This window comes from Echinococcus granulosus, assembly GCF_000524195.1.
Source record: "Echinococcus granulosus chromosome Unknown EG_S00029, whole genome shotgun sequence".
NCBI classification, from domain to species: Eukaryota; Metazoa; Platyhelminthes; class Cestoda; order Cyclophyllidea; family Taeniidae; genus Echinococcus; species Echinococcus granulosus.
Window position 1 is genome coordinate 103,645 of NW_020170409.1, and position 21,709 is coordinate 125,353.

The following is a 21,709-nucleotide window of genomic DNA, read 5'->3' on the forward strand; positions in this document are numbered from 1 at the left end:
ACGTCTATTTTTCAGCAAAGAAAATACCGCTTTGACATTACAAGTTCACTACTCACTCTCTCAGCCTCATTTGCGGTGCTGTTGCCCGGGTTGCCCCCCTAAAAATGTTATAATGCACACAAGACCGAGGGTAACAATATAATTACAAGCGTTCGCACCCGGGAGATTAGTGGCTCCTCCAAAACGAGCAAAGCCCCAGGTGCTCTGTCATTCTCACAGAATCGCACACAAACTACACAAATATCACACGATTGCGGAGCCTCCTTATTGTTTCAAGCATCTACCTTAACTGTTGCAAACTTCTCAACCAGAGAGAACCGAAAGTCACACGATGAGTACTTCCTTCTTCTTCACTACTAGTGTACCGTCGCGGCCTTCAACGAAAGCCTCACTAGGTGGATGGTACTGGGATTGTTGTGCTGGGTTCCCCCCCCCTGGTGGGTACACTCGACCGCATTTCGCCGATATCAACACGACAAGGAAATACCGCACCTTACCACTGTTTTAAAAATCGCCATCCATCACAACACCGCGGGAGATTCCAATGAAGAGTTCAAAATCGAGACAGGTACTGGAAAATCGGGGTGGCTTCAATGTCTCCCCATTCTGTTGCACCCACCATTAGTCTTCAAAGCCTTCCGCACACTTGCATTAATACTACTTCTAGATCAGCATGTCTTACAGCGCTGAAATGGTGAGTCGATGCATACAAAACCAAAGGTAAATCAGCCACTACAGTATAAGAAATAATTCATTCATATCTAAAGTTGTGTGGGTGTAGCACCATTAAAAACAAGAATTTTGCTCGACGTTTTTCACCCACACATAGGAAGAGGGAGGTGGAAAGTCAGCGTGTGCGCATACGTATGAATGTGATTGTCAAGAGTGAAAATCCTGCATTTCTTTTATCGCGTCCATCTCAAACGCCGGTTGTGATAAAACAGTACTGGGACTGGAAAGTAATAATAAATGCGGGGGGATGAAGAGAGAACATGGATGTACAACCGAGAATTGGGACAAGGGAGGGGGGCAAAGGGGACTAAGGGTTGGCTTCAAAGTGTTTGTAAATCGAGGCGATGTAGGTCATCACATGGTTCCAGTCTGGACGATCCTTGGTGAGCATATCACTCAGACGAAGGGTCGTTGGAATACCCTGGCTCTCCGCTGCCGCGAAAGCCACCTGTAATGCAACACACGTTCGAGGGTAGAAGAGGATATATCGCTCCTATCATCATTAGGAGGGAAAAATCAACGCTAAGATAGCCAAAACGGAGACGGAGAGTTCAAGCCACGAGAACGACGACTGAATAGTAGCTGCTGCGTTCAAGAAAATGGACCTAATTCGTCTAAAAGTTGGATTCAATAAATGAGGTAAAAATATACCAATGTGATCAAAACCTATCAGGACTGCCCACAATCTATGATCGCTGTCAATTGAAACGGTGCTTCGTCTCAAGAGAAACTTATTTTAATTGAGTCAAAAAAGGTACGCAACCATGACAAACACCAATTCTATGCGTCCCAGAAAGAGGGGCAAAACGGAGTTGCTGCATGAGTTTCAGCACTTAAATATATTTCAACGTAGAATTTCGAGTGCAACCAAGTCAGCAAACAATTTGCCTTTGTTACAAACTGCCTCCAAACAATGTCACAAAGGTACGATCTGGAAGAACTTTTTGATCTACAAGCCCCTGGCAATCAAAATCTTCAGATGAGAACCAATGCCTGCTCCTAGTCAAAATGTTGGCGTTAGATGTAGAGAGGAATAATGCTAAAGTGCAAAAAGACTGTTACCAAGCGTTCAATTGAAGAATAAGTAGACCACCTCCATTTTGTCATGAAATCCAAGTCCATTTCATGATGCTGTATTGCAGCAGGAGAGAGTAGCCTGCATAAAAGCTTGCCTCCTTCTCAATACCAACAATGGAGGTAATCGCCAGTAGTCGCACGGAGTGAAGCGAATAGCCAAGGGTTAAGCACCTGGCTACAACTCTGCTGGAGAGAATAGCCCTATCAGCAACACGAATAGAGCTTTCTTTCAGCTTCAGTGTCTTTCAGACGCATTTAAGTGGAAACGCATGCAACTTGCGCCTTGGTTATGCCAGCTAAGCAATACCATCTCTTGGAACGGAAGAGTGCTTGGTCTAAAGCATAATCAAGAATAATCCTTTAATCCATTAAATAATTCAGTATTTTCACGTTATTGAGGTGATTCATGGGTAGGCAAGGAGACGCATTACGAGAAGCCTATAGAATTGGTCAAGAGCCAAACGCATCCTCTAGATGGAAAGCACATTTTCAGAGCAGGAGAAGAGGAGCTGAAATCACACACAGAGTCATTTTACGCCCCCCTTTAATTTGTTTTTCGCAAAAAATAGATGTAAGTGTTTAAGACAGCTTACTTGACAGGCTGGTGGTGAAAGGCAGATATAAAGTACATTTTAGCAGCAAAATAATAATGAACAGCACAATGATAGGGCTCGTAGAGAATACGATGGGCACTGGGCCAGTGAACTGAAAGCACAGTGCTTCTATTTAAGATCGTGTAACGGCTTCGGTGCATAAATAAAACTAAAATTGGCTAATTTGCTTCAGATACACAATTTAATGGTTTACACAAAAAAGGAAATAACTAACGGAAGGAGTAGCAACTATCAACTTCAGCAACCCTTTGCAGATAGAAAAGTTGCCAACCGAAAAACATCTAGAAAAGGCAGATTGTATGAAGAAAAATTAATGCCAAAAATAGCCGCCTAGAAAAGAAAAAAAGAGAAGTAACACCCTCATGTGTATGACTGATTTAATTATACGCAGCAGGACAGAAGAATTAGGCTTGGCGATGCTCGATTAGCATGCGAAACGTGGGCAGCTTCAACACCTTAGCCTTTCAGCACCATTTGCTGAGTCCGACTACAAAGGATTGGCATCGTTTTACGTATAGTCTGGATCACTGTCTGCAACAAAATGAATTAGAATTCATGTTGAAAACAACTGTCACAAGATTTCTGTCAAAGTGGTAACTAAGTAAAATCTCCAGTATTCTTTTCCAGCATGACCTCAACAGATGGTTGAAAGGGAAGTAAAGATGGAAGATATGACTAGTGCGAAAAGTTCAACCGAGCTTCCACCGTTAATACAGCAAATATGCTTTGGCTCGTGTGCAAACGTCCTCAAAGACCATGACTTGCGAACAATGGGTGCAAATTCATTGAAAAAGTTCGACCACGTCTCAAATCGGCCATTTCTACCACTCCTACCTGAACTTCTTGTCATGAATATAACCATAAAGCCATTTTTTGGGACGAAAATCCCTCAACACATTTGAATTCCTGCCTCGCAGGTGCCAACAATTCCCACTGCCATACTAAGGAAGAAGCTAAAACACCACCCCATCTTGACTGCGCATCACTAAGAGATATGCTGCGTGTAACTTCGAAAATAACGTCACCATTCATCGCAGAGCACCTGCAACAAAATGACACCCCCATTAATCGTACATTAATCTGGCTCCACTAGCACCTTATTCCACGTGGTTCCGAATTCCTTCTTAATGACTTGGCGTTCTACTTGTGCTTCTGGGACCTCAAACAGTATGCACGATACTAGCACATTTTCCTCCACACACATGCACCGTTAGCTCTTCGGGGATGATTCAGATGGCTACGCCACAACAGAGAGAACAATTCAACGCACCTCAAAGCGGCGCTGCTTATCCATGCTATTGACAACCCGCTCCCAGTTGGGTGCAATGAGGTGTGGTAGGAAGGTGTGGAGGAGGGCGCACAACGCCAGACCATCATTCCAGGAAGAGGAGAAGTTGGTCACCTCGACCCCCCGGTAGCCCGCCACTCGACCCTGACACCAGCGCAGCAGGGCGTTGCGCTTTGAACCCGCGTCGGTGCGCTTCGCCAATTCATGTAGCGGATCCGTCGCCGTGTCCACAACGGCGGTGGTACCGGAGGTATTTGTGGTAGCTGTAGAAGCAGAGGCAGCAGTGGTGGTAGTGGAAGAAGGCACAGAATCACCGGCTGCAGCGGAGAGAACACTTGAGACGGCCTCTGAGATCGCCCCGGAGCCGTTGTTCTTAGTGGCAACGGCGGAAGGGGAGGAGGGGGGAGCGGTGAGGTGGCGCTTCAGTCGCGGAGTAGTGGAAGCGGAGGTACTCGTGGGAGTAGCAGTGGAGGAGACAGTGCAGGTAGAAGGAGTAGCGGAGTGCATGAGGAGGAAGGACTCCTTTGCAGGTGAGGTATTGTCACGCGGGACACTGAAAATGGGCTTTGATCTGCCAGAAAGCAAATGAAAACGGACTAAGGAATCGTTGGACTAATCGGTGCATTCTTACTAATAGGTAGGAAATAGTGTTCTGGATTTGAAATAATCTGTGATTCGTAATCTAAATTTTATGCATATGTTTGAGGCATAAAACTAAGCTTATAGTAATTGGTAAAGCTTTAAGAAATGGGAATGAGCGTCTCCACTTTAACTACCCAAAGCAAAACAAGAAAATACCGCATAAATTAAATCTAGATTGTAAAAATAGCGTCTTCCAGGTAGTCGCAAAGGCTGAGCAGTTAACTTCATCCGGTGAATATGTATGATAAAGTGATAAAGTTAGATTTCTGAACCGGATCTTTTTTGTGGCTTTTACGCATAATTTTAAGGCTTAACGTAAAATCTAGAAATGGTTGGCAGCCTTCAATTGAACAGACAAGTAAAGGGAATAACTAGGTTCCTTATTACCTCACAAAGCAGTCCCCTTATGTTTCAGTTTTTATAACTAGATTGAATGATTCAATGACTACAACATCTCTATCGGACAGAGCAAACGTTCATTTGGACTTCGATCGAAGAACTGGTTATACCCATTTACCACCTCAATGGGGTAAAAAGAAACTGTCACCTGGAAGAAGTTGAAAGGTGGACACCAATTTTGGAAGTATCATATTAAAAGAGCAAAGGTAAGTACAGACAGCATTGCCTAGTTGCATGACGCATTACCCCAACCACGCAGCAATTGGAAAGGGGTAGAAAGGAACCTAAATATGGCGTTCAAAAGAGTTTAACACCCGTTGCTGTTGCGTGTGCGTATGCAGAGTGAATCACCCCAACAGTGCATCCGATTTCAATGCCACCACCACTGGTGCTTCCGAAGGGCAAGCAAACAAGAAAGCAAGCGGACTAGAAAGACACAAGATATGCACGTCACTGCGTCGTGGTGCCAACAAAGAGAGGAAGGAAATGTCACAAAAGCACAGACCTTTCCATGTCATATATTGATCAATCGACCAATCAACCGGGAGAAAGTGACAGTTTTCGAGGAGGGACAGCGGGACTCCCTAAGACCACCTCACCTTCTGACGATTTTGGTGAAGTGACTAATCTGTCGTAGTAACAGCACTAAAGGCAGTGGCACCAAGCGAACTCGAAATGAAAGTGATAATTTTGAAATAGAAAAAAGTCAGCACGATTATTAGCGCCGACAATCGCTACATGTCACCCATCGATGCAGCACCAGCCCCTGGAGATATGAATGGAGGTAATAAAACCAAATAATGTTGGAAAATGCAGCGTTTAGACTGAACCGTTACTGTTTAATCCGTGTTAGTAAAATATTCATGGATTTAATGATCTAAAAAGTCACCTCAACAACGACGCCGAAGTTGTCCAAGACAAAGGTGGAGGTTGAGAAGTTGCAGGGGATGCGAGGGGGGGAGAAGTGGGTGGTGGTGGTCCTCCAGGAGCCAAATCACCGACAAGCGGTTCGGCTAACAGGGAATGCCGGGGTGCCGAGTGGACGGGGGTTGAGTTAGGGCTACTACCGGCCGAGTGCAGCCGACGCGCCGGTAGAGAATTGCACCTATCGCCACCGACGCCGTTAACACCGGTATCGCCGACACTGCCATCAACGTCCAGCTTGACCTTTGCACTGGTAACTGTAGAGCGAACTGCTGAAACCTTCTGTTGGTGCTGGACAGCCTTTACCTTTATCAGAAGAAATAGGAGAAATGGGAACAAGTCAGTCAGACTGCTAAAAGAAGGTGAACCAACTCTCTGGTAAACACTTCCGCTTAAAAGTCGTCGCACTGATGATGATGAGAGCTTTGGATTAAGTTAAATACGTGAAAGCAACAACGCAGATTATTTTGAATAGAAAAACTAGAGAAATTAAACTGAGCTTAAGAATAAAGGCTAGTTAAAAGGAGTGGAATAATGACATACAGCAAACAAAGTCGTTCTGGGATAACCAAGAGAAATCGTAGTCATTTGCATCACAGAGTGAGACCAACTTCGGTAATGACAAAGCTGAATCAGTGACTTAACAAGCTTGGGAGGGCATACCTCCAGCATTTCTTAATTTTATTTAGTTTTTCTCTATATGCATAATTATCGACACCAGTGCTACTGTTAGTGTGCAATTAGCTTTTAAGAACAAGTTTTATTGTGAATCCATCGAGGCAATCTCAAGCTACCAGACAGAAGTGTGAGTCCTTGAATAACCATTACGCTTCAAAACAGTGAGGCAAGCTTATCCTAAAATAAGGAAGGTTAGAAATGCAGCCCCAAATCTATAAAAAAACAGGGAAATGTATAGGTATTGGCAAAATTTGAGACTGTTTTCAGCAAAAACAATGCCGAGTCAACGATTATAGAATGTTAACTAATGTGAATAGCCAGCTTGAGAGGCATGGTTTCCACTATTTTAGCATGACAGGTTTTTGGCTCCATTCGGTTGTTGTGACTGCGCATTGTTAATTTTTTGTAAACAACAAGAGTTGATAAACAAGCCAGTGTGAGCCAAAAAGGAAACCAATGGGTTTGACTGGTAAGGGCGTGGTTGCAAATGCGCAAGCACAAAGCAATAGTTTTAAGTGTTTTTTTGTTATTCTACCAGGTAATTTTAAACTTCACAGATAAGTCATCTACGTGGGACCGAGGTGTGTACTTGTGTGTGTTAATAAATAACTTGAAAAAGTCACAATAGAAGAGGTGGAAACCTAAAAAAAATTAATTACTTTCAGAAGTCCTCCATATTCTAAACATACTTCTTAAAAATTAGACACTTCATGTCTAATGGACTAGCAACAAGCCACAAATTAGCTTTTATAGACAAAATGAGTTGTTAAACCAGAGAAAATCTGGACGAAGGAAAATAGCCTATTTAAACCAAGCAAATACACGACTATTGCCTCATTAGACAGGAAATGCGAGCACCGTTAGCGCACAGAAAGCCTAGCCTTTAAACATCGAAAATAAGAAGGTAATACCAAGTGAAGAGCACTCACTCTGAGCGAACCGACAAGAAAACACCAGACGCTTACACAATGCAAAATTACTTAATCAATTTCCACGTCTTATTTACCATGCTCAGAAATAGGAACAAGGTCAATGGTATCTCCATTGGGCAAATAACTGACTTTTTATAAGCAGTCCACAAAATTTCGTACAAGGAGCAATTTTTAATGAAAAATGACCCTCAGATACATCAGAAGGGAGGCTGAGACGTTGCATCAGGTTCAGCAGATAAAATTTATGAGACTTTTAACGTGAAAACTTCGAAGCATGACGTAGCTGAGCCTATACGATGATAAGTTAATAAGATATTCATACATTCGTGACACAGTTTAAGATTGAAAAAAAAACTTTCGTTCAGGGAAAAGGCGGTGGTCCAGCTGAGTCTGGATGCAATTGGATAACAAACCCTTACCTCGATTACACAGATGCTTTCAGTTTTCAGTGATTCGGCCACTACAGTGATGGTGCTCAGCCCTGCTCAAGCCACCTGTGCTATTAATTTCGCAGTCCTTCAATTCATTTGTCATACTTCTCCCTGTTCAGGGATAACTTGGAGAATCCGATGAGAACTATAGTCTCTCATCTTATTTAAAATATTTACCCCAATACTTACCTTCAAAGCTACCTTTGGGCATACTCCAGGTTTTCACGGGGGAGGGTAATTACCTGGTTCTCGATAGTTTGAATGAGACTCTGGACAGTAGGTCCAGTGCGTCTGATGGCACCAACTCCACCACCACCACTGTTACCAGGCCCACCAGGTGAGACGGTGGCAGAAGCGGGATTGAGACCCAATTTCTGCATGTAGGTGGTGCGGTGCAGGTGCTGGAAGGGTGTTGAGGAGGTGGCTGCTGAGGAACCTATGGTGGTGGCTGAAGCCGTGGTTGCATTGGTAGAGGACAGAGATACATAGGGCGTCTCCGCCGGTGAGGTCATTGTGGCCACGCTTTTCATCTCCACACGCGGTGGCGATGGTGGGGGAGGCGGGGGTGGTGGTGAGGAGGGTTCAGCCGGTAGTGATGGTGGAAAATCCTGATGTGGAGATGACTTAGAGAGTTGGTCCCGGAGATTCGAGCTTTCTTGAAGTGCGTTCTCGAGGTCTGCTGACAGATGCTTCACCTATGAAGGACAAGTAGTTGCCAGTCTGGTGATGCGTTAGTGATGAAAGAAAGTCCACATTGGTTAATGGAGAATTTAAGTGATATAAATTTCAGATTTGTGCCAAAGGAAAAGTCGAATCAAGCAGGAGTGTTGAATAAGGTGAAAATGACTCAATAAGACCTAAGCAACAGCAATGAAACCATAGAATCAGAAATCTCGACTGTACAGAAACAGAAGGGACGCCCATACAAATATACCCAGATGAAAAAATCAAGGTCAATCGCGCACCACTGCATGCACACCACGACTACGATTTCTAAGCGTTTGCTCGCAATAGGCCTATAAAAATGAACCAAGCATATATATCCACTAGTGTATAAACTGGATGCCTCGATGTCACAACTCAACGCGTTCGCTACCATAGTCACAGATGGAAATAGATCACTATAAGCCAGGCGTTTTGTATCCCTAATGACACTAACATTAGCAGAACAGACCAACCTTTGTTCAAAATACAGAAGCTAGAGTCATTTTCGAATCCAAAACGGCATACGTGTATTTTATTGTGAACACATGGCTTAGTGCGATCGTCTATCACAAAGTGGTAAAGAAAGGATACACTAGTAACAAGTAGCAAATGAGTCAAGCACCTATCATTTTGGCTTTAGAAAGTGAACAGTGGGAATCATCTTGGGGAGTTGAATGGCCCTTATTCGATGGATTCAGGAAAATAGATGAACAACACTCCCACGGCCCGCGTCCGGGAAAGTGGAAAGGAGCCTACTACCTAAGTCAGGATTTTTTGAATAGATTAATTAAACACCATAGAAGACGCTGCACTTAGAATGGAAAAAACGTCCCTGCTGTTAACATAGTGAAACTACCGCTTTCAATGAACAGGTCACCATAACGAAAAAGAGAAATAGCGCAAAAGACTTATACAAATAAGAGATTTAGTGGAAAGACAAAGCCCCCAAATCTAATGCCAAGCCAAATTTCATTAACCAAATGTTATAACTTCAGATCAACAACATTCCGTTCATATGTTTATGGTGCCAAAATTACATAAACCTGTTGTGGAAATCGTGACATTGATTTCACTAAACCATCACTTTCCTGATGCAAAATGCCACGGGTTTAAGAAGGGTGGAAGATACACAAACCCTGTTTACAAATAAGAAAAAGTTTAATTATAAAAACAGATCGAGAGCTGGGTATTCCACTCCTCTGAATGTATAAACCGATGCCACATATTAGGCACTTGAACATCAGAATAGGATCCCCCGAGCTATTACCAGCAAAAATAAGACAATAATTTCCTGGAAATGGAAACATACCTCTGGTTTGTTTTTAGGCAACGACCAAAAATTACCCAGAATGGCCCAGTTTGACCACATGCACGCAAAAATACAGCCGTCAGTGGAATTCAAATTACTTAGTGAAGGATAGCATCACGAAAAGTTTGGAAGAAGCATTACAAATTAGTGCTTTTCCACACTGGTTGGTGAAGTTGGAAACACACAATCCCCTATCGATGAAATCAGTAAGCATAAAAACTACTCCGCTTTGAGGTTATTTTGAATAAATAATTCGTTTTTCATACTGGGACCCCAAATATTTAACCACAGGTTAGAACCAAACTTCTTTTGCTATGCGTTCATTTCCTCAAACCCGATTCATTGATCAGTAGGAACGTAGCTCAAAAGTAAGCAATTAGTTTCTTTGAAATGACTGCTTTCTCTCACCCAAGCATAAATGAAAACATTATGTAATCCAATCTCAAACTCATAATCAAATTTGAGCGTGACATGTACTTAATCCTGATGTCACATCAAATCGCTCTAAGGAGAGGGTAATCAGAAACCGAAACAACGATGTACCTTAAGAAAAGAGGAAAATGTCCGAGCAATATTGACTCTTAATCTATCATGAGCAATTCTTCTGTCGTTACCATTCTTCACACATCGTAAATTAACGGCTATCTCTCTCAGGTACCTGTCCGAAGGACACGGTGACCTTACACATGACTAGGTGACCGACCGACCGACCGACCGACGGCCAAATCACTGGCATTATATTCACCTCCTCCTCTTCCGCTTCTTATTTTGCCGCTGATGTTTTTTCCCGCATGTGCGTGTCCTCAAGAAGCTTTATGAACACGTGCGCACACGAGAACGTGAGAAAAGCCACCACCACTGCCATTACTGCCTCCGCCGTCACCTACTGCTACGAGACGCTCTTGTGCCTCCCTGCCTGAATATGTGGATGGAATATTGCCTCGTGTCCGTGTATACCTTGGTGACATTGATGCGTATGTGTGCACACGTGTAGAAAAAGTCAGGACAAAGGTGTATTACTAATCGCCTCTGGTAGGAAGAAGATAACGGAATAAGAGGAGCTTCACTGACTGCTTCTTCTAACACACTCGCTTCCCAGTCGGATGAGTTAGACGCTACAGACTTGAATTTTTAACGCAATTCGTAAACCAGAATGAAGAAAGGAGTATTACCATTTTAAGAGCGGTTTCCATGAAACTACGAATGGACTTCAAGGGAGGTCTAGAGACCCAATTGACTCATAGAAAATTCCGATAAAAAAAGATTTCATGTGACTTAATAACACTTAAAAATGCGATTTCAGTAAATAAAATACTGGGTTTTGTAAACATTATACTAGATGGTTCGCTATAGTTTGCGACTCCATGTCAGTCAGGTTATCAAGCGCTGTGGGATAACACACTAGTAGTATACATACTTTCAAGGAAATTCAACGCCAAAAGGAGAATTAAGAATGGGAATTCTTAGAAAAAAGAAGGCGTTTAAAAGATTCCGGCATCACAAGAGACAAATGTCTAGTTAAAATTGTTTGGAATGGAAATTGAATGGCACCGACTACATGCGTCAGCTGATATGAACGCATTTTCAACGAAATTCGTACAGCAAAAAGGAGTTAAGAAGAGATAATAATCAGTCTCCCTAAAATGTTATTTCCAGAACACACCTCTGGTATTACCATAAATGGAGAAAGCTGAAATTAGTTCATGGAATACTCCGAAAAGTAACACATTTGGAGAGGATTTTGGTGAAAATTGAGAAATTGAGAACATTTTTTTAATGAAGAACATCAGAAGCAGACGCCGAAGAACAATCGACTGGGTTGAATATAGCGATTGCTACTAGAATCTCGACGTAACTAATACCATCGAATTAGGCAAATTCAGTACGCAGATGAATGGCTATTATTTGCAGTGCTTCCAATCAGTCACCCTGCAATGACAGTAGTAGTAAGATGGGGACAAGAAATAGCTACCGACGTTATGCAAACGTAAACATAATGGAGTTTTGAAGATGGCAGCTTCCGGGATATTGCTTAACAGCCTCCTAGCATCTACAGACAAAGAACTTAAGAAATTGAGATGAGGTCGATTTATGAATCCCTTAAATAAACAAATTTGGAAGGAACTCGAACGACTATCGAAAATTTCCTGTCGGACTTCCAGGATGACACACAAGTAGTAGATATATTCTTGGGGAATTCGTAGCTAGAAAGAAAATAATCCCCAAGCGGTAAAGCAGCTCATGACGCGACTCAGATTCAAACAGAATCAGGTTATTGAAAGGGTTGGTTCTCAAATGTGCCTTAAGTACCACAAACCGATAGACATTTTAAAGATCGCGGTGTCACATGAGACAAGAGTCAAACTGAGTTTGAAAACGTTCTGTTCTGTTAGGTGAATGAGAAATACGAATGATAGCTAGGGTAAAATATTGCCGTTCAATGTAAAAGTAGTCATTGGGTAAGAAATGTATGCCAAATAACAAGCAAGTAAATTGTTTAGAACTATTCATTATTTATTAGGGTAATCTCTGCTAACAGGGGTATTTTGAGCTAGTCTTGGAAGCCAAAAAGAAGTAAATAACTTATCGTAAACCTTTGGCAAGAAGTACGTTTATCCATCCACCCATTAGCATGCAAATTTCATCATCTCTAAAGCCCAGAATGACGGTTTGATTAGTCGTAATCAAAGAATGTTTTTCAGGCGGAACGGGTACGCTTGGAGGTATGCTAAAGGTAGCAAATTATTAGCATGAAGTGCAAGCACGGAAGTAAAATCTGCATACAACAGAATAGAAGACCTAGACGAGAGAGGATAAAAGGAAACAACCACTAATGATAGTAGTGCAACTGGACAGGTGAGGGTGAGAGTGAAGGAGAGGAAATTCATGAGGTAGAGAACAAAAATGCTACAGGAGGCCACCGTCATCTCACATGCACGTAACATACACAAGCGCGGTGTCTGTTGTTTGCATAATTAATTACTGACAAGGGCTTTCGGTGGCGAACACACCACAATACACCCCAATCACATAATTAACACAAAATGTGCCACTTAAGCATCTCATCTCTCAGACGGAGGAGGAACCACGACACTTGACAGCTTGATTTATTAAAGTAGTGCAGACATCATCAAAAACACCATTGTTGGAGTTAGGCGCATTACTCGCCAGAATGGGGACAGTGACTAGCCTGTAGATACATAGATCAGTGGACGGTAAGAAATTGCAGCCGAATTACGCACCTTTGACATATTTGTAAAGCAAATTGGCTTCAAAGTTATTTTAAAAAATGAATTTTACAGGTGCATTTAGCAAAACGCCTAGCCCATAGCAAACTTAAAATCTTGAAAATATTTAGTTTATGTTAAAGAAGACAAAAATACTTTTCGCTCGAAATGGGATACCTTACTGGAGAGACACGAAGGATTTTAAAAACAAAAGTTCTCTAATAAAGGTGAAGAAGAAAGGAGGAAGACAAGCGCAGTCAGCTTAAAAAGTACACCCATTAACAGCGCATTGCGTGTGTTTGCAAGGAAATGGAGAATCTAGGTCGTCAATCCACCGTCAACATCGTCACTAAACATATTTGCAATGGGGATGATAATTGTTTAAAGACGGCTAACATTACCCAGTAAATGAAATATGTGACGAGTATGAATGGCTCATTGTTAAAAAAGCCTAAATTTTGAAAATTATTGAAATTTTGCATAAAAATGCGGATACGAAATTAAAAAAATAGCATTTTCCAATCGACAAGCGTTTCAGATTTTTCGTCGTCAGATAATGCTCGTCTATAGGGTTAACAATACCCACATATATAGCAATAAATCCAAGTTTTGACAAGTCATAGCCGATAATTTGTGCGGTCCAAAGTGGAAACGATAGCTGACATCTCAAAGTGGAGAAATGGCAAATTTAATGTTAAAATAATTAAACTAGTACTTTAAAACAACTAAATACATGCGCAGTACAAGTTTAGGGCTTATTAAAACAGGTCCCCAAATGGAAGTTATCTTTGAGTGTTAAATTAAACAACCGCTATCAGGTTATTTCTTAAAGTAAAAGATGGTGGATATCGGTAACAATCAAATTGATTAGATTCCTAGTATTCACGTCGCTCACCTGGTCGCGCAGCTCATGAGTCTCCATGGTGATGCGAGCCACCTCAGCTTCTGACTCCATCCTGATTCCATCCGCGACCTGTACTGTCTTAAGGAGATGCCTCTCGTGAAGTCTCAATTCAGTGACCTCGCGTTCATGCTCCGCCACCTCCAGCTCAAATTTCTCCCTCCATATTGCCACCTGTCGCATCAATGCCTCCACTTTGACCGAGAGCTCCACCTCCGCCTCTGCAGTAATATTAGTCTTTTCCACCACCGACGTCCGGTCGTCACCAGCTTCTGCTGTAGTGATGACTGCTGCCTCCATTCTCAGTCGTTCTGCCTCCTGCGTCAGAGACTCTATCTTCTCACTGAGTTGGCGACACTCTGCATCCAGAGACTCACAGCGCTGCGCTAAGTCGTTGTTTTGTGTCAGGAGGATCTGTTTCTCCTCCTCCACTGAAGCATAGAGTTCCGCGTAGTGTGCCTCCCTCGCATCCCCAGTGGATGCCGAGGGGCTGGTCACTAGCAGATACTTCAACTGATCAATCTGGAGGCGGCAATGCTCCAACTTGGCGGTTTGCGTACATAACGACTCAAGAAGGATAGCTCGTTCGAAGGCCAGATTGCGATTCTCTTCCTGCGTCTCATCCAGTGTCCTCTGCATTTCACATAACTCGCCCATCGTCGCTTGCAATTCCTCGGTTGTCGTGTAGTTCGCCTCCTCCATCTCATGAATTCGGTTCTCCAAGTTCGTAACCGATGTAGGCTTGGTGGTTTCCCCACCAAAAAGACTGGACATCGCGGAGACTAGGCTCTGTTGATCTGAATTGGCAGTTCCTGAGGCAGCAGGTGGTTCTAGAGGTGGGCGCGAGGAGAGGCAAGACGAATCCTCGTCAAGGTCAGCACCACCCATTTTTCGTTTGAGGTCGTGAGAGGTCTGTTGTTGGACCAGAGCCTCCGCTCGCTCCTTCGCCTCCCGCAAGTTGCGGACCTCAAAGGAGAGGCGTTCAATCTCCATCTTTCGTGACTCTGTCAGTTGAGTGAGCTCGGATATACGCGCCTCATACTGTTTTTTTTCCTTCTCAACTCGAGAGAGAAGATCAGAATTGATGTAGATACGATCACCGTTCACGGTGTTTGAGCCGCCAGAAGTGGAGGAATTCGATTCGCGGAGGACGGCGGAGGGGAGGGCTATAATTGAGGAGGGTTTGCGACTGGAGATCTTCCGTGATTTGGACTCCTTGATAGAATCGTGTGAGTCCAGAGAGGTTTGGGAGTTTGAGCGGGCAGATTTGATATTGTGACAGCTGGAGGACTTAAAAAGGGCAGGTTTTGCCCGTGGAACGGAGCGTGAGAGGGGACGGAGGAAAGTGCCCGGGTCGGGATTGTGAGCAGTTTCAATGGGTTTGTGAATGCGTGGTGAACGACGGACTATGGTGTCGGGAATCTGAGTTGTGGGGTTCTTTGGAGCAGTATTTCGTTGTACAGTTTTACCAGCCATCGACATGGTGCCGTTACATTAGAAGTACAAAAAGTGGCTAAAAAGAGAGCGTCTTCCAAATACAAAAATCAAGCGTCTATGGTCAAAAGTAATTAAATGATGCTAATTGAATGCACCTCAGCGGTCTAAGAACAAATTAACCTAAGCAGACCTAGTTTGGAAACTATTTCAGGGAATACGCAAGGAGCAGCCTTATTCTAAGAAAATAGAGGAAATAAAAATGGTAAGTAAATATTCATATCCCAAAAATCTGGCAAATTCTCTGGAAATATCTAGCCCAACAGGATACCGTGGGTCCCAAAACTGCAATATCAAAGAATATTCATACCATTGAATGAAACATACACTTCATAAGCGTGAATGAAAATAAATGGGCTTCAACGGTCGAAATTCTAAATACAATTTTACGTAGCGACCCAGGCCTGACTAAACGAACTGCAAACAAAATCAAGCCTCGTTGACAGCCGCAATTAAAATGCTTGCGTCGCGGAGTGACACAGTAAAACAAGAGCCTTATCCTAATTTTTGCAAGAACGATTATTGAATAAAGTAATAAGCTTTAGATTTTCTAAAGTTTTTAGATTAAAAATTTTACTATGTGTATTTGCTTATATTTTGCCGTGATTTTTAATGCATCTTTATTTTGAGTTGCAAGAGCAGGAAGAAATACTACTAATGCTCCTGCAAAATGCCTCTATACTAAAATTGTTCTTTGATTTGCATTCGTTTTGCACATTTGTATACAAATTATTTTGTGATTAGCTTATCTGCCGATAAGGCATTTCTAACATGGAAGATAATGTTGATTGCGGCCAACTTGCTTGTGCGTTTATTGAGAATTTTAGTCTTTAGTTTCAATATCCGCATTTGAATAAGTTCAAAAGAATACATTTGTACAAAATCCTGCTTTGGTAGAGAGAGGTAATAGAAGTCATGTACTTTTGCCGTGCTGAATGGCCCTTGTATAATTTGCTTAGAATCACAGGATAAGTACTTGCAATTATTACTTTTATCCCTAGTAGAAGATAAATTAGCTAACTCATTTTACAAGACTTAGGCTTCTTTTTGGTGCTCCGAGTCTTCCTTGAAGTCGGAAGAATTTATAATATTTGGAAATCAAGTGTATTGGCCATGTACAGAAGCGCCGAGGAAAGCATAGAGCCCTTAGACTTAGGTGCCCAGGCAACCATAAACCCGATAATTAAATAAATAATCCAAGTGTTGTAATATGTTCTTAAACCTCGCTCCTGCGTAATTCGCCATGAAATCGGCTACTCTACAGCACTCAGCTTGTTAAGCGCGTCAATCGTGTTAGCAACATCGTCATTCGACCTACCTCAAATATGGTAGGATTACCCCCTTAATCGTCATGCTGTGTGTAAGTTATTTTTTTCGTTACCTCAGAGGAGCAGATTTTATCATGCTCAGTGTTGCAGACACAGTGCTACAGTGTGTCCAAAGTTTGAATATTAAATAAAATTCAGTGAAGGAAAACGGACGGACGATAATTTATAAGCTAGAGCATTTATATCAGCTGTTACTCGTCGAATATGGCAAAGCGTCTCCAGCACATATAAGGCACCTCAAAGTTGTGATTCCTCATTAGTAAAGAGAATAAACAACAAATATTATAAAACAGACAGCCACATCACCCAAAGTTACAAATGTATGTCACAGTGCAAGGTTAATTACATTAGGTAAGTATAAAATTATTGTCAATGGGCAAAATAAGGCATTGAATTGGGACTGAGCGGAGGAGAAAGAGGCAATCAAGAAGAAAGACATTTGTTTGGTTGGTTGCTTGTTCGTTTGCTTGGCAGTTCTAGGGTTTGCATGTACATGAGGAGGGGGAGGAAGAAAGGCAGGAAAGCAGGCTGGACTGCAATCTCCCTCTTCCAATTTCATCGTCATAATCACAACCACTGCCATTGAAATCAACAAATTCACTATCACAACCCTATGAGCGGCCAGGTGTAAGGTTCTCGCGGGTGCCTCCTAAAATTAAATCAGGGTTAAGTCTGAGTGGACAGGAGCCTACTTCGCTTATTTTTTTCCAATCCCGTGGTCACCAGAGCACACGCAGAGGCACCCAATGGCTCTCCTCCTCCTCCCACACACGCGAGAGGTGTAGGTGGTCCACTGGGTGCTTCCGTTTGTGCCAGTGGGGGGATATAAATCAGCCAGACATAAAGGATAGTTTGATTAGATTAAGTCACTTTAGCAGCACGAGTTGAATAACCCTCTTAACTGCGCTAGTAGATAAGTACAGCTGAAGAGACGCTACCACTGAGGGTGCTGTCTTAGATTTAACGGGCGATAATTGCGACATATGAGCGAATGACTGCCTAAATTTTGTTTGTTAGAAGTGAAGAAAAACGCAGACTCATAGGCTTACTAATTGATCAACTTTTAACCTTCAGAAATCAAAAGATTACAAAATGATATTCCGAAACCTTAGCATTATCTTCAACCTTTACGGAAAAATAACATCAAAAGTTGCGCTCAAATGACCATATTCCTTTTCAACTTTTTTACCATTGACTAAAAGGTGATGAATTTGTTATAGGCATAAAATAGCTCGTCATTTTCGTGTGTCAGATCGAGATTTTATCATCTAACAATTCCAGTTACAAAAAGTCAAAATTTAGTGGAACGCTGTTAAGGTTCGTGCTAAGGCTGATAGCCTGAAACTTCAGATCTTGTTAAATCTTACGCCCCTGATCGCAATTTAATCAACAAATCGCAAAAAGAAATAAGGGGTAGCGAGCATTAACAATAAGATGGTGCTATTCATAACAAAAACTCACCCTTGGGAATTGTGAAAGTTCGGAGTCAGTGAACTTCAAGCAATTAACCCATTAAGCACCCTAAACCCATATAATTCAACCAACATTTCCTAATTCTGTTAATATTAACCTCACAATCTAACATGAATGAAATTAATAGTGGGCATATTAACATTCACCAAGTATGAAAATATCAAGCTTCCACAACTTAGGCTAAGTCCGTATCATTTTTCGCCCTGGCTTCTTGCTGCGACATTTCTTCACTTTTGGTCTTCGAATGTCCCTAAGACAGTGACATAGAGCTCCTCCTACGTTAACACTAAAGTTGACTCCGAATTCTTACGGAATGTATTGTCCCCAGGACTGACTTATATGCCTCAGAACCTTAGTGAATCCTACCTGGCTAGATGAAAAAGCGCAGGAGGGAAGTTGTGATAATGCAACCGTCAAAACTAAATGCCATATCAAATAGCATTAACAAATGTCCAGATACAGATCGCTCAATTTGACAATACGATTTGAAACCGGAACTCCCATATTCAATGACCTGGCTTAAAAGGATCAGTATCTGTGCTAAACGTAGACTTTCCGGCTGCAGCCCCACAGTAAAAACCAATGCTAAAAGCTCTCAATTTTTCAGATAAAAAAAGGTCTGACTAAAAAAGGTCCCCAATATCGGCTGACTGAGTGAGTTAGGGAGTGAGTAAATGAATGAGAAACTTGCCTTGGACGTAGTAGAAATTTTTGGGTGCGCTAGTTCCACTGGGAGCATCAATGACGATCTGCACCCGTAGCGGACTCAGTGACGCCGTCTGACCGTCGTAGGGCGGCACGCAGCAGACCAGGTGCGACTGTGGCAGAAAAGGCACAACGTTATAGTGGTAATGTGCGCATTAATGGTACGAGGAATTCTGTAAGTCGAGCAGAACAATGAATTTTAAAAATGCAAAAACAAGTGGCATTGTGGCAGTACTGTGGGCATTTATAAAAGGTAAGCGTATCTGTCCCGTGACAGTAGTGGGTGCGCATCCATGTGGGTCGCTTCAAGTACCGTTAATAAAGATAACAGGCGTCAGTGTCATTACGCCCATCCACAGATCAGTACCTGGTGATGAAGTGCCTTGTATTAATGTTCCAAATTCAGGCATGCGTCTATCATTGACAATTCCACCGTGGCTGTTCCCAGTCCACAGCACACCACTCACTCCTAAGAACATTCAACTCATAAAATCTCCGATCCTGGATGATTTACGCATAACGTGCTGTGGAATTGGAAAAACGACGATCCTTCTTCCAGTGTAAAGGATAAACACGGTCAGTTACGAGCATTTACCATTTCAAAAAAGTCGGAGCATGCTGGTTACCACAGATTTTTCCTTTTGATGAGCACAGATAATGAAGTGAAGCAGGCTGTCATACCATGACGAACCGTCCGGACTGCTAGTTAAAAGCCATAGTTTATTTGTGTGAATATAGCAGGAAACTAAGCCGAAAAATGATACCTGTCCTCATTTCTTAATTTTTTTTTGTCATTCATAAGCTTTTAAGCGCCGGGATAAGGGTCTACTCACGTAACCCATACTACCAGCTTCCCAGTCTTCCGATGGGCTCACGGAAAAGCTCTCGCCATACTCGAACGCCTTATAAGGTCTTAGATAACAACTTGAGCTCTCTTGTACTCACTAGGCTCTTTATTTGAAATATGACTGGTTTTGACGGGGATCCGACTTTTGCCCTTATACATTCCCTATTAAGCCTAACGACGATAAAACAAGTTTGAACACATTTGTAAGCTACAGGACCCGTGCTGTCACGCCAGGAAGGCCAAGCTGGCTGCCTGGTATATGTACTGACGGACTTGCATGTCCACATATAATAAACAACAGTTCGCTGTCGCATTTAAATCGCTCGCCGACATGTGGTCACTTTGGAGCACTTCTGCATTTATTTGTACTGCAACTATCGTGAAGGTTTTGACACTTTGCCTATTACGTATTTTGGTGCATAATACATTAAGTTGATGGTGGGTGTGGGATGGCATTCTACAATACTGGTCGAATATAAGCAATCCAAACACCGTCAGATGCATTTTAAGATATTAATCTTACTGAACTTGACTCAAAATCAAAAATCACAAACTTCTTCATCCCTGTTATCCTAATCCACTAAGTCCGCCGAGGACAGCTTACTAATGTATCGGGAAGTGGTTAAAACGAATTTCCCCCTTTACGGAATATTTCCGACTTAATACTTCTTTTGTTAATTAGCAATTCCTCTCTTAAGTATTGCCACAAATGGTTAACTTCTTCAGCATTTTTCATTAATCTCTGTCATTAAGTTTGCTAACGCTGACGCTAGTAATTATGATGGTGATACTACTGCCCTGATAATGACGAAAATGTACAGAAAATAGGAGGGAAAATGTTTTAAAGTGAATTCAATTTATTAAAGCAGAACCTTCACCTTGGCAACGATTGTAATAATTTCATTGTGTAGCTGATAAAGAACAGGTACACTTTTCGTTCGACTTAGATCCATTTGACCATTATTACTACAGGGATAGTCCAACTAATTAAAAACTTTTTTCATCGCAAACTTTTAAATGATCAAGTATGCCTGGGAATGGGAGAGGTGGAGGGATTGTGTGCATAGTCAAAAATATACAGTAATTTGATAAGAATTTGAAGTGAAGTGAAGGCTGCTATAACTTAACAGGGAGCCGACCTAACAAACGAGATGTGACGGAAAATTTAACTTATTTGTTTCTCATAAACAGTCCTGTTTTTATTGTCCCATACTTGCAATTTTTTAGTAAAATTGAAGTAAACACAGCTAATGCTTCATCGAGGGATAGATAGGAATCACAGGAGGCTAAGTAGATGCATAACAAGATGAACAAATTGAATGGTTTGGGACAAATTGGTGAGTAGAAAGATAAAGAGGTAAGTGGGTAAGCAAAGCAACGGCACGCAACTAGAAAGACAAATGGAGAGAATGTTCGCCCGGTAATACCATAACGGTAATAAATTGTATTTTAGTCCCGAATTGAAATCAAAAATGCGGAAGCATCAAACTCACCTCAGTGAGAAAGTCAGTGTCCACACGAGCCTCGCGTTGCCAAACCACCTTGGTCCCCTCGAACACTCCGGAGGGTGCGTAGACGCCACCATTGTCTGTTGTTAAGACCACCTGGCGGAAGAGGACTCGACAGCTGGGCGAAAAGTTGGAGCCGAGAACGATTAGGTCCACCATGCCGCTAGTAGGTGCCTCACAGTGCGACAGTCGGGCAATCACTGGTGGTCCATGCAGCGGTAGGGCTGAATCGGTGGTGAGTTAAAAAGGCTAAATTTTTATCAAAATGTGACACTGTAAAGCGGACGGAAAACAGAGCGAAGACAGTTTGTTAGAATAGAATAGAGTGCAAAAGACCAGCTTTTTTAACCTTTCACTATTCGATCTCCACGACAGTCGTACGGGGTCCTCCTTCCTCCGTCGTCACCTACGCTAATATCCAACCTGCTGAAAGTCTAGTACGCCCCATTACACCTACACAGACCTTTTCACTCCGTCATGATATACCCACGCTAA

The 21,709-nt window shown here is 42.3% G+C and overlaps 1 protein-coding gene across 1 annotated transcript in view; it reads right to left on the reverse strand. All coding sequences in view use genetic code 11, as the record gives it.

Moving 5' to 3' along the window:
• Positions 1-1,039: 1,039 nt before the first annotated feature.
• EGR_04551 (Nuclear factor of activated T-cells 5) overlaps positions 1,040-21,709 on the reverse strand; it is a gene marked incomplete at both ends in the record, with an annotated part of 44,475 nt that continues 23,805 nt past the window's right edge. The window contains 7 exons of the mRNA XM_024493800.1: positions 1,040-1,180; positions 3,694-4,282; positions 5,642-5,982; positions 7,960-8,412; positions 13,854-15,296; positions 18,853-18,972; positions 21,200-21,438. Of these exons, the coding sequence (XP_024351728.1) occupies positions 1,040-1,180; positions 3,694-4,282; positions 5,642-5,982; positions 7,960-8,412; positions 13,854-15,296; positions 18,853-18,972; positions 21,200-21,438 (3,326 nt within the window). The remainder of the gene's footprint in view (positions 1,181-3,693; positions 4,283-5,641; positions 5,983-7,959; positions 8,413-13,853; positions 15,297-18,852; positions 18,973-21,199; positions 21,439-21,709) is intronic.